Source organism: Juglans regia, chromosome 11 (assembly GCF_001411555.2).
Source record: "Juglans regia cultivar Chandler chromosome 11, Walnut 2.0, whole genome shotgun sequence".
Lineage (NCBI taxonomy): Eukaryota > Viridiplantae > Streptophyta > Magnoliopsida > Fagales > Juglandaceae > Juglans > Juglans regia.
The window spans coordinates 36,626,677-36,639,081 of record NC_049911.1 but is presented as its reverse complement, the minus strand read 5'-3'; the positions used below and the strand labels follow the sequence as shown (position 1 = coordinate 36,639,081).

Below are 12,405 nucleotides of genomic sequence, written 5' to 3'. Positions count from 1 at the left end.
CTATTTTAATGTGTGATTATTGATCATTCTTCATTTCAGAGAGGAAGCCTGCTGAAATGAAATCATCAATTACCACTACTCGGTCAAAGCTGGGGACCAAGTTAGAGACTCTAATGTTTTCTTTTCTTATACGGTAAGCTGCGTTTGAGCAGTAAAGTGATCTCAAATATTTTGTTAATAGTAATGAAAAAATAAAAATAAAATAATAAAAAAATATTAAATTATAATGAATATTACTAAAAAATAATGAATATTAAATTTAAAAATAAAATAAAATAATAAATAGTACTAAAGTATTACTCAAAACTTAAACGATATCTTAATGACGATTTTCTTTCCTTCTATTTTTAGGAAAGTAGACGACGTTTACTGTAAATATGCGTAGAAACAATTGCCGATTTTTTTTTTAAAAAAAAAAAAAAACATTTATAAACGTCGCTTAACAATTTCATTCGCCGGTGTCATTAAGCGTGCAAAGACCATTTAGAATAGAGTAATGCTACACAACTTCTCAATCTCTACGCACCATAATTTTTTAAAATTTTTAATTTTTTTAAAATTTTTTTTGAGTTTATTTTTTTTAAATTAATTCAATTCTTCTATTCATTATTCATATATTAAATATTTGATTAAAGAAAAAAATAATAAAAATTAAAAAAATATGGTGTGTAAAGATTATGTAAATTTTTCCTATTAAATATTGCTCGAGTTTACGCCTTCTAGTGTATAGCTTGTTAGCATCCTGAATGGAGCCCTACATTTTAAGATTATCAAATGCGAAATGATAGGCCTAAAAAAATTAATTAAAATATTTTACAAAACAAGGCTTAACGTGATACCTACTAAAATTTATCCAAAAACTTGCTAAATTCTTTGGACTATGCTTAGATCTACCGAGAAAAGTTATTGAATATTTAAAAAAATTAATAATATGTACCAGTTACTATTTATTTTTATATTTTATATTTATAATTTTTTTTATAAAATATAAGAATATTTTTTATAGAATGTGGGATATAAGTGTAGATCGATAAATAGTAAGAGTAATGCTAGGTACAGTCTCCAAATGAGGATTGCAATGTAAGTCTAGACTATTTTAATTTTAAAATTTTTTAAAATTATAAAATTATAAAATTATCCCTCCTTAAAATGATATTTTTTCTCATTTAATAATATATTTATACATACCATCTTTACTTAAAAACTACAAATAGAATTTTTCAAATAGTAATTAATGGTAAGAATTTTCTAAAAAATTTGTAATGCGCAAAGAGGGGAAAAATGAGGTTAGGAGGAGGCCCAGAAAACAACTAAACCCAAACCGGCTCCCGGCCTGTATTACCGCACTCATCATCTCCTTTCAAACCAACCAATAAACCCTAGAAAGTAGTCTCTCTCTCTCTCTCTACAGAGCCGCAGAAACTCTCTTGATACCTTGTAGGGCTCTGAAATCTGAATTAGTTGCTGGGCTGCAGAGCTAAACCAAATAGCACGCCACGGAAGAAGCGGTCTGTGATGGAGACGTCGCAGTTCGAGATCGACCTTGGCAATCTCTTTGCCTTCAATCCTCACCACCAATTTTCCTCCCTACCTTCATCCAGGTTAGGCTTTAAGGAAAGAAGCTTCTCTATGCACGAGACGATATTGAAATGAAATCTATTACCTTGTGTTTTAATGCCTCAAATAACGTGTACATGGATATTAGGGGAAGTTATTTCATCCCGTGTCTATGTGTTGATAACCCTTTTGTCTTACATTTTTTAGTGTTCTGCAAAGTTTTTTATTTTTCAGATCATCATTCTGCTTAGAACGTTGCGTCTTTGGTTTGAGTAGGGAATTTATGTATTTGTTTTTAATTAATATTTTCAACCCGATTACACTTAAAAAAAGTTAATATTTTCAATCATCATAGAGAGGAGTTAGTGAAGGAATGTCTAGAGAAGGGCACTGAATTAGTTCAAGCCATTGCAAATACTCTGTTCAACTTACCTTCAACTGAGGACGTAGATGGTCCCCTCGTCAAGTTGCCCCCACCAACAACAAGACTGCCCAGAGAGAAGCCTGTGAGTTCTTCCTTTTATTTATATATGTATCTCTATTTTGTCTTCCAGATATATATATTTCGTATATCCGTGCTGCATCTTTACCATGTAATCGATACTGTTTCTGTGCGTTCTCTGGTTGGGCTAAATGGAGAAACCTTAGATCAAACTTTTTATTAATATGTAATGCGTAGTTCATATATAAGTAAGATGGCTTATAACTGGCATTGTTAGAACTTTCCACCTTGTTGGATTTCTGTTGCCAAAATACAATATATATATATATATATATTTTTTATAAGTTGCCAAAATACAATATATTATATTTTTTATAAGTTGCCAAAATACAATATATTATGGTAGCTTCTGCAACTTGGTAACTATTTTGAGAGAGGTGGATATGGCACATGGTTTGGTTGGTTAGGAAGTTTCAAGACCGGTGAAAGAAACTACGTCTGAAAGTTACAATATGAGGAGATGCATGTTCCTAGTAGAGGAATCTGTATTTGTTTATCTTCTCATTTTTTAGAACTAAATTGTACAGTTTTCCATACAGTTGCTAATTGTGTACATATGGCATGAACACTTGATTGATTAATTGATTATCTCGAATACATTGTATTTTCAGCTTCCAAAGCCTAAACCTCCTACCAAATGGGAACTGTTTGCCAAAGCGAGAGGTTAGTATCTTTATGATCTTTGGACTCTCAATACATTTATTAGATCTGATTTCTCATGGGTAAGTTTTGATGTCCTTGGTTATGACTTTTTGAGATACCTTGCAGGTATAAAGAATCGCAAAAAAGACAAGATATCATATGATGAGCCAACTGGTACTTGGAAGCGTCGTTATGGATATGATCGGGCAAATGATGAGGAAAATATACCTATCATTGAGGCCAAGATAACTGATGGTAAATAATTCAACAAGACCTTACTGTGTTAAAGAATCCTTTGTTGCAATTAATAGCATTCTATTGGTACTTTTTTTTTTTTTATCTAAATGGTGAAAATATTTACTACACTTTTTTATAAGTAAAAAAAAAAAAAAAAAAATCACTATACTGAAAAATGATATCTAATTGTGATATCATAACTATAAAACAATAATCTTTATCCACTAATTTACTAGCATCAAAATATCGTATCACATTCTTACGTAATGATATGGTAATCACCTTTTTGTAGAGCCAGGGGAGGATCCTTTTGCTAAAAGGCAAGCAGATAAAAAGAAACGTGTTGAAAAGCAAGATAAAAATCGGCTGCAGAACTTGAAACAAGCGGCAAAAGTTGGTGCTTTACCAAGGTTTGTATTTTATAACCTTTCTGCAGATCGGAAAGTATAGATATTTTCTTAATCAGTACAAGTAATTTCCTTTGATTTACCCCTTCTCACTCCTTTTTTCCCTGTACTGTAGGACTCCCCTAGACACTAATGGTGGTTTCACCTTTGCAATTTAAGAGTGAATCAATGATTATGCAATCTCCAAAGTTGATGATGCTTATAGTGTCTAGTTAGTCAGCCTTTTCAAGATATATTTTTTTTTTATGAGTAGCTGAATTCTGGGTTGCTTCCATGTAACATCACCGTATCAGTTACACTTACAACCCAAATAAGACAATGGAATTATTTTTCAGTATTATGAATGAATGGTGAAATTTTGGAATGCCCTAAATCACCTCCACTGAACACCATAAGTTCTTTTCCCAACTATTCAAGAGCAACTTACCGGACCTTGTAGAGTATCAATTTGAAAACCCTGTTTCTTGTCCCTTCTGATGGCCTAACTATCCCAATTGATCCTTCATCTTGACTTAGTCTGGACTATCCCAAGTTCTCATGAATCTAGTCATTGTCAGTCCCCGAGTTCCTTCTCTTGCCCATAATATCTCATTGCCTTTTGGCTTTTGTCATCTTGACAATGCTTTTGGAGTAGTTCTTGGCTTACTACTTTTTCTAGTTCTTAGCTTAGTTACTTTGGTCAAATATATGGTGTGTTTTCTTATTATCTTTCCATTTCTTATATTGCAACACTGGACCTGAGGAAACTTTTTCTGCAGCCATGTCCAACTAGCTGCCACAGCATTGCCTATAACAGGAACCCAGACTGCACCCAAGAAAGTCACTAAAGATGAACTAGTGAGTGTAGCTGGAATAGCAGCAAGTGCAACTGCCAGTGGTGGGAAATTTGACAAGAAGTTGCCTGGAGAAAAGCCTGCACAACATAAAGGGAAATATCGCAAGGTTTGTTAATTTTACCTATGCAAATGCTTCTCTGCTAAAAGTTGTACTCGGTAATGGAGTGGTTCAACATCTTCTATATATCCTTTCAGTTCCTACCTGTCGTGGAAGGAAAAGGGATAGGCTCACAAGAGAAGGAGCAAACTGAGAAAGTTCTCAACAAGCTAATCTCTAAGAATTCCCACGAGATACTCAACGTAGATAAGGTAATCTTTAGCCATTCGGTTAATTTTCCCCTGGTAGTTAAATCTTCAACTTTGTTATTCAAATGCAAGTTTTATGCTTACCATTTGGACTTAAAATGCTTGGGATCTAGGCTGTCACCATGTACAACGTGAAAAAAGAGAAGCGAAAGAACCAGAAAGGGAAGTCTTCAGCAACCTCAAGCAAGTTGAAACCAAATACAAAACCGCATAAGAAGTCCGCAAACAAGGGATCTTCATCCTCAAAGAAGGGATCTTCATCTTCAAAGAAGGGATCTTTCAAGAAAACAAAGGCAAATTGAAAGTAATTGATTGTAACTCTGGAAAGCTTGTAGAGTAGTTTTGAGCCAGTCACTACAAGTTTGTTTATTGGGAACAAGTGTTTTCTGCAAAATTGTTTACTTTTTAGGAGAAAAGGTTACATAATTTGCTCAATTGGCTGAGTCCTCTCTCTCGCTCTCTCACTCACTCACTCACTCACGCACATGCATGCTTGGCTTCTATTGTACCGCTACATTTTCAGATACTTTTTACTACAGGTTTTGTTCACTGAAATTCTGTCATTGGATACTGCGGAGGAATTTTATAATGCTGCATCAGAGCATCTTATATGTACATGAGTGTTTCTATACCCTCAAGGAATGTCAGAGTGCTGCATCAAGATGCAGGTTGTTATACATTTTCAAATTCCTATTCGGAGAAATGGTGTGGAAGATCACACTTAGTGATAACCATTCGGAGCCTCAGATACCTCTATTTAAATGGTATACGATCCTTTAAAGCACAGCATGCCTCGGCTGGGCATGAAGGTTCCCGCTTTTGAAAAAAAAATTTGCTCAGGTTTTCTCCTTTTTTTCTTCTTCACAGCTCATTCGTCGTTTTTCTCCATGATGTATTTATTTCTTAGTTTAACAGTAACATTTTTTTTATTCGGTTTTATAGATTTTGTCTGGATCCATGGAAATATGAAAGTGCAAAAGCAATGATTGAAAAATATCCACCGACTGTGCCTGATCTGTGTAAAATGATTTACAACAGCACTCCAAAAGCGGCGGCTGGGAAGGGATGGGGATGGTCTCATTGAGATATTATGCACGCAGACTGAAATATTTCATTTCGCTTCTTCTACAACTCATTCCTGCTTTTGGTAATAGAGGAATGTTTCTTGGGTATGCCGGGAAGAATATGAACGTTAAGAAGACCTGCTTTAAGAGGAGTGTTTGAACATCATAAAGTAAAGTAGTTCATTAAGAATCTATATGTGATGAGCTCCATCATGCATGCCATCTCTAGACCTTTAAGGGTTCGTTTGTTTTCACAATTCATCCCATCTCATCATTACAACTTTATCAAATTTTTATATAAAATAAAATAAACAATTTAATTTTTTCAAATCTCAAAATAAAAATAATGTAAAAAAAAAAATTTTAATAATATTTTATTCAACTTTTAATTTTAATCTTAACTCATCTCATCTTATCTACTCTGCAAAAACAAACGAGATGTAAGAATCTGCACATTCAATAAATTTATGAAAAACTAATGGACTCCAGCAAGCTGCCATGAAAGCAACATGTTTGTCTTGCCCATTTCAAATTATATATATTAAAACCTTTTTTTTAAGTACTATACTTGTAAAGAGATTATAAAAATTAAAATTGATGCATCGATTGTAAAACTATATTTATAAAATAGACAATACATCTAATATTTACCCGCGTGAGTTGCAAATCCCTATTTTTACAATTTTCTTTGTACACCTAATATTTTTTCCTTCTTTCCTCTGTAGTTGAGTGCTAAGAGAAAAATGGGTCATCCCATTCACCCATTACCTTCATGATATGGTATGCTTCTCATGGTGTCGGGGGACTTTGTGCTCAATGAAAAATGGGTCATGATCTCCCATTCACACCCATTAACTGATTCCAATAAATTCTTTCTTTTTTCCCTAGTGGTTCTATCTAATTCATTGCGGAGAAAATACTCATGATGCAATGGGTCCATGCCTAACTCTTTTTTTAGTTTATTTTAGAGTAATGTTACATATACTTACAATTTTACTTACAAGATTCATTTTATTATTTTTATTTTTAAATTCAAATTTTAAATTTTAAATTTTATAATTTTTAACATATCAATAATTTATATATGGATAAATAAATTTTTTTTTAATTATATTTAATATTTTTCTTATTTCTATTGCTTCCGCTTTAATGTGGGACACTGAAAACCAAAACAAGTCATTGAGGCATAGAGCCATGGAGGAAAAAACGGGATCCATTTGGAATAGAAAATAAAACACAAAATTCTCATCTCATCATTACATCTTTTTTAAATCTCCATACAAAATATAATAAACAATTCAACTTTTTCAAATCTCAATACACTTTTTTTAAATTCCAAAATAATAATAATATTAAAACATAATATTTTAAACTTCAAAACAAAACACAAAATTCTCATCTCACCCCCCAAACCTGCAAAATCTCTCTCACACTCTCCCTCACACACGCACAGGGCAGATTCCAGCTTTCTTTCATTGCCAATGTTGAATTAGTTATTAAATTCATCAAAATAATAATATAATATTAGTTTTTTAATAAAAATATTTTTATTTTTTTTTCATATTTTACAATTATACTAATTATATATTAAAATTTAATTTAATTCTTACATTATTATTACAAGACGGTTAGAGATTAAATGTGAATAAAAAAGATCTTTAGAGATTAAAAATGAATAAAAAATAGATTTGATGAGTGAATAGTAACTCTTCAAATTTATAAAAATCTATTTATTTACTGTAATTTAAAGTTTCACACTTATCTTTTTGACTAATCTAATGCAGTTCTATTTTAATGAAATTCATCATATTTTATATTTAGTTAGACTTTTGATAAAGCTAATGCCCAAACTCTCAGCATTTTAAATTCCATCCAATCTCCATGCAACCGAGTTCAAAGCACTAAACATGGAAATAATTAATGGAAAATGGTAAACATAAGTTAGGTTATAATCTTTCTACTTACAACTTGAGGAGTCTACCCAAGTCTTCCAAAATTATTTCTAAGGCCTATAAAGTCGATAAGATTGCCCATGCCAGCAATACACTCGAGAGACGAGCGAGAAGACAATGGCCATCAATACCATTTCCTCCTCGTTTCCGAGACTTTTCCTCGTTAGTACTCTTGTATTTCTCTGTTCTTTGAAGGGGCTTGGATTTGCCTTTGAAGGAAGAGAGACAATAGAGAAGAACCTTCTTCACCACACTCATACCGTTCAAGTCAGCTCTCTACTACCATCAACTACTTGCACCCCTTCTACCAAAGGTTTTTTTTTAATCTCTCTATGTGCAGAGAAATTTCCATCTGTTGCCTTCTTTTACATTCTAATGATCCTAACTACAACTAGTTACTCCTGCCCTTTACTATCTTTTCATTCTTTCTAATGAAAAGAAGAAGAAAGGATAATAATAAAAATGTCATCTTAATTAATGAATAAGAATTAAAATTGCAGATCCTCATAGAAATGGGTCCAGCTTGAAAGTGGTACACAAGCATGGTCCATGCTCTCAACTAAACCAAGACAAAACAAAAACTCCCACTGACGCTGAAATTCTGGAGCAAGACCAATTAAGGGCGGAGTTTATTCAATATTCCAGGCGCTCCAAGAGGTTGGGCGGCGAGTTTCTGAGGAGGAAGTCAGGGTCAAAGGCCTCCACCAATATCCCAGCCAATCTTGGCGGATCTTTCGGCACAAACAACTACATTGTGACGGTCGGACTGGGCACACCGAAAAGGAGCTTGACGCTCGTATTTGACACCGGTAGCGACCTCACCTGGACTCAGTGTCAGCCTTGCGCCGGGTCCTGCTACGACCAAAACGATGCCATCTTCGACCCTTCTTATTCCTCGACTTACACCAATATTACCTGTAGCTCTCCGTTGTGCTCTCAGCTCATTTCTGGCCCAGGTACTGATTATTACTTATTAATTTCATGACCTTTATGTATGCATGATCTAGATTATCAATATCATGGCGGTCATAATTTCAGGTTTCTAAGTCACTTCAGAAAATTATGTTGATGATTAGCCAATTAATGGGAGTCAAAAAATGTATTTTTTTTTTTTCATTTTGGTATATATGCAAGATTCATAAGCCTCGCAGCAATTAATAAAGTCTATAAAGAGAAACAGCCAAACAGTCAAACAGGTACAAGAAATTATCCATGCATTTTCCTTGCTTTTGTTTGTTTTTTTTTGTTTATATATAAATATATATATATATATTCCTATAATTTAAAAGAGGCTATCTTGATGAACAGTAATAAACAGTAAAGAGACTATTTTTTTCTTTTTTTTTGAGTTCGTCTGTGTGAATGCCAGTGTGCGACGTAATACCACAATCGTGCGTGGGGAATGAGAGAGAGGGAGAAAGTAAAAGTGGGGAAAAATATTAGTTTTTAGGTTTTAAATTTTAACCCTTCATCTTTAATTTTCAGATTTAATCTAACGGTAGAAGTTTAAATATTGATTTAAACTAACATAAAATTGATAATTAAAATATAAATATTCTATCATACACTTAAAATTAACTTCAATTTATAAAATACTAATTTTTCATCATTAAATAAAAGATAAAGTTTTATTGAATATTTTTAAGAGAATAATATTATATCATACACTTAAAATCAACTTTAATTTATAAAATACTAATTTTTCGTTATTAAATAAATGATAAAATTTTACTGTACATTTTTAAGAGAAAAACACTATATAATTAATTTGAATTTTTAATATAATTTAAATTTCATAATAAATTATGAACAGAAATAAATAATAATTTTATTCTTATACAATAGACTATTTTAATATTTGAAGTTACACTTTATTTTTTTCTTCAATTTGATAGATGTGGCAAACGTGTTTACCACTGCTAGTATGTGTATATATATATATATATATATAAAAGGAATAATTTTATTGCTCATAAGTCTTACAAAATCTCTTGAGATACAATGGATTGAATACAAGATGGAATTTCTTCCATGCCTATAAAATCATCTCATAGAGATAAAGCTTCCCGAGCAAGAATATGAGCAGCTTGATTAATGCTGACTCTTCTAGTGTGTTTAACTTACCATTTAGCAAAGGAATTGAGCAAAGTTTTGGTGTTCTCAATTAACCAGCCTGCCTGGCTCCAATCTGAGTTTGCACTTGACAAATTATATGAGTGAATTCTAATATGAGTGAATTAATTCCCATGTCTTTACAAAAATTAGTTGCCACCATAATTGCATAGGACTCAGCCACCCGAGGTGTAGCATTTACAGCTCTGGGAGGACAAAGAGATCCAATCACCTGCCCCTCCTCCATCAGGAGTAATCACTCCTACGCCAATCTTTCCCTTCTCCTTATTGATAGCAGCATCCCAAATAACTTTATAATTAACTAGATCCGGAGGCTTTATCCATCTATGTTGAATCTGTACAATCTGCTGCTGTTGAGGCTTGTTTGTAATCTGAGCATGCCAACTCTCCTTCGCTTTGTTGAGGATATATGAAGGTAGGATGTCCAAAATTTTTACCATGGATGAAATCATTTGTGTGTTAAATCCATATATAACACATGATTTTCTTCCCTTCACGTTTGATTCCCTTTGACGATTCCATTAGTACTCTACTACTCTCCTCTTGACTTATTTCTGATCTCTCTCTCTCTCTTTCAATAATATTGCATGCAGGAAATCAACCCACTTGCTCTTCCTCAACTTGCGTATACGGTGTACTGTATGGCGACAACTCGTTTTCGCTGGGATTTTTTGGTAAAGAAAAGCTAACCTTAACAGCAAAGGACGTGTTCAAAGATTTCCTATTCGGCTGCGGTCAATATAACAAAGGCCTGTTCGGCGCCACTGCGGGGTTGCTCGGCCTCGGCCGCGACAAGCTCTCCTTAGTCGAACAAACTGCAAATAGGTACGGCCGCATCTTCTCCTACTGCCTTCCCCCGACCTCCAGCTCAACAGGGCACCTCACTTTCGGGAAAGGCTCTGGCAAAGCTTCGAATACCATAAAGTTCACCCCCTTCTCGAAATCATACTCCAAATCGTCATTTTACGGCCTAGACTTGCTTGGAATCAGCGTCGCAGGAGATAAGCTAGCGATCCCGCCTTCGGTTTTCTCGACTGGGTTGATCATCGACTCTGGGACAATCTTGACATACTTACCGCCCACGGCGTACAACGCGTTGAGGACGGCGTTCCGACAGGCGATGAAGAACTATACGATGGGTGAGGCTTTTTCGATACTCGACACCTGCTACGACTTCAGCAATCGCAACACCATTTCCATACCGAAGATAGTCTTCTCCTTCAGAGGTGGCGTCGACGTGGAAATGGACAAGTTCGGGGTGTTCTTAGTTGTTCGAAGCGTTTCTCAGGTTTGCTTGGCTTTTACTGGGAACAAGAATGCCAATGACACGGCGATATTTGGGAATACTCAACAGAGGGGGTTGGAGGTGGTGTACGATGTTGGCGGAAGCAGGATTGGGTTTGTTCCTGGTGGTTGTTAAGCACAGAGACATGTATAATCTGTGTACGTACGTGTTGGGCTTTAGCATGCACGGATTAGAAAGGTTAATTACTGCTCATCATCACACATCTCATAAACTGTTCGAAAAATAAATATAAATAGATTGAAAAATAAAATCATACCATAAATAATACTACTTATCATCTTAATTTCTATCATCCTCATATCATTCTATAATATGTCATTAGATGATTAGAGATTATTTATTATAGTTCACTTATAAATCTATTATCTAATGCCACTTCATAGAATGATGAGATGATGATAAAAGTTAGAATAATGAATATATTTTTCTTTTTTTATAAATACTCATTTAAAAAAAAAAAAAACACAATATACATTGTATATAAAATTACTATTTTTTCCCCTCGTTGAAAACGTCGTGCATCATCATACAAATCATCCTAATCTGGAGCAGAATATTTATGAGAAGAATGAAAATAGCACGTTCGTTTCTAGATAATGTGATACACGAGCTAGCTGGCATTGGAAGTTAGAACACTCGTACGTGCTATTGTGGAACGTGCACCACATGGGCTGCCGCAACGTCTATGTTTCGAATACTAAAATTGCATCAAAATCACATGGTTGTTATTCACTTGCATTCCCCTTTCCTCAAGATAACCACCCCCAAACAAACCTTTTTATGTTCTATTCTATGTTCACATCATTTTTAACTTACTCCTCAATGGCAATATTTGGCATTGGCATCGCATCCTCAAGCCAACCATGTGGTTAGCTCATCGCCATTTCATTGACTAGTTCCTAACTCCAAACTTCTAAAGTCACTTCCTTCCCCAATTTTCAAGAAATATCAGACAATAATAATGAAAGACCTGATTAAAATATGTTTATGTCAATATCTCTATAGAATGAAAAGGATCACGATTCTAATTCAGATAAAGACCCACAAATGCGTCAAGCATGTGTTACATGTCCAAGTCAAAAACAAAAGCTTGGGCAAAAGTAGGTCAAGACTTTAGTGATTTAGAATGTATAGTCTACCGGGTTTGCTAGGTGATCAGCTCATTTCACATTTGCCAAGTTCAACAAATTTTAGTGGTTTTTTTTTTTTTTTTTAATCTCCAACTATTTTACAATTCATTTTAATTGTAAACATATTTATCGAGATATTAAATTTATTATGAATGAGAAAATATGCTATATTAACTTATATAAAAGTATTTTTAAAAGGAAAATACTAATATCTCTCGTGAGTTTATTTCTTTATTTTGATCGTTTATATATTTAATTTAATTTTTTTACTTATTAATTAAAAATAATAATTTTTAATATATTAGTATATTTTTTTATTTTTAAAAAATATAT

At 33.5% G+C, this 12,405-nt stretch overlaps 2 protein-coding genes across 2 annotated transcripts; both read left to right on the top strand.

The window, feature by feature from the left end:
* The first annotated feature begins 1,323 nt into the window (after window positions 1-1,323).
* On the top strand, window positions 1,324-4,922 carry LOC109005200 (ribosome biogenesis regulatory protein homolog). Its single transcript, XM_018984009.2, has 8 exons — window positions 1,324-1,601; window positions 1,913-2,063; window positions 2,671-2,722; window positions 2,828-2,956; window positions 3,231-3,348; window positions 4,104-4,287; window positions 4,377-4,490; window positions 4,601-4,922. The coding sequence occupies exons 1-8, from the start codon at window positions 1,516-1,518 to the stop codon at window positions 4,787-4,789; spliced, it is 1,023 nt and encodes a 340-aa protein (XP_018839554.1). The 5' UTR covers window positions 1,324-1,515; the 3' UTR covers window positions 4,790-4,922.
* Window positions 4,923-7,600: 2,678 nt separating this feature from the next.
* Window positions 7,601-11,234, top strand: LOC109005206 (aspartyl protease family protein At5g10770-like). Its single transcript, XM_035695544.1, has 3 exons — window positions 7,601-7,816; window positions 8,004-8,459; window positions 10,230-11,234. Exons 1-3 carry the CDS (start codon window positions 7,621-7,623, stop codon window positions 11,054-11,056), a joined length of 1,479 nt encoding a protein of 492 aa, XP_035551437.1. The 5' UTR covers window positions 7,601-7,620; the 3' UTR covers window positions 11,057-11,234.
* The last annotated feature ends 1,171 nt before the right edge of the window (window positions 11,235-12,405 follow it).

What these genes read in the sequence shown, in the direction of transcription:
- LOC109005200 (XM_018984009.2), top strand. Translation starts at nt 1,516, where the DNA reads ATGGAGACGTCGCAGTTCGAGATCGACCTTGGCAATCTCTTTGCCTTC. An exon ending in GACTGCCCAGAGAGAAGCCT is followed by an intron (nt 2,064 to 2,670) that starts GTGAGTTCTTCC and finishes TTGTATTTTCAG; the next exon opens with CTTCCAAAGCCTAAACCTCC. An exon ending in AGATACTCAACGTAGATAAG is followed by an intron (nt 4,491 to 4,600) that starts GTAATCTTTAGC and finishes CTTGGGATCTAG; the next exon opens with GCTGTCACCATGTACAACGT.
- LOC109005206 (XM_035695544.1), top strand. Translation starts at nt 7,621, where the DNA reads ATGGCCATCAATACCATTTCCTCCTCGTTTCCGAGACTTTTCCTCGTT. An exon ending in TTGCACCCCTTCTACCAAAG is followed by an intron (nt 7,817 to 8,003) that starts GTTTTTTTTTAA and finishes TTAAAATTGCAG; the next exon opens with ATCCTCATAGAAATGGGTCC. An exon ending in TCAGCTCATTTCTGGCCCAG is followed by an intron (nt 8,460 to 10,229) that starts GTACTGATTATT and finishes TATTGCATGCAG; the next exon opens with GAAATCAACCCACTTGCTCT.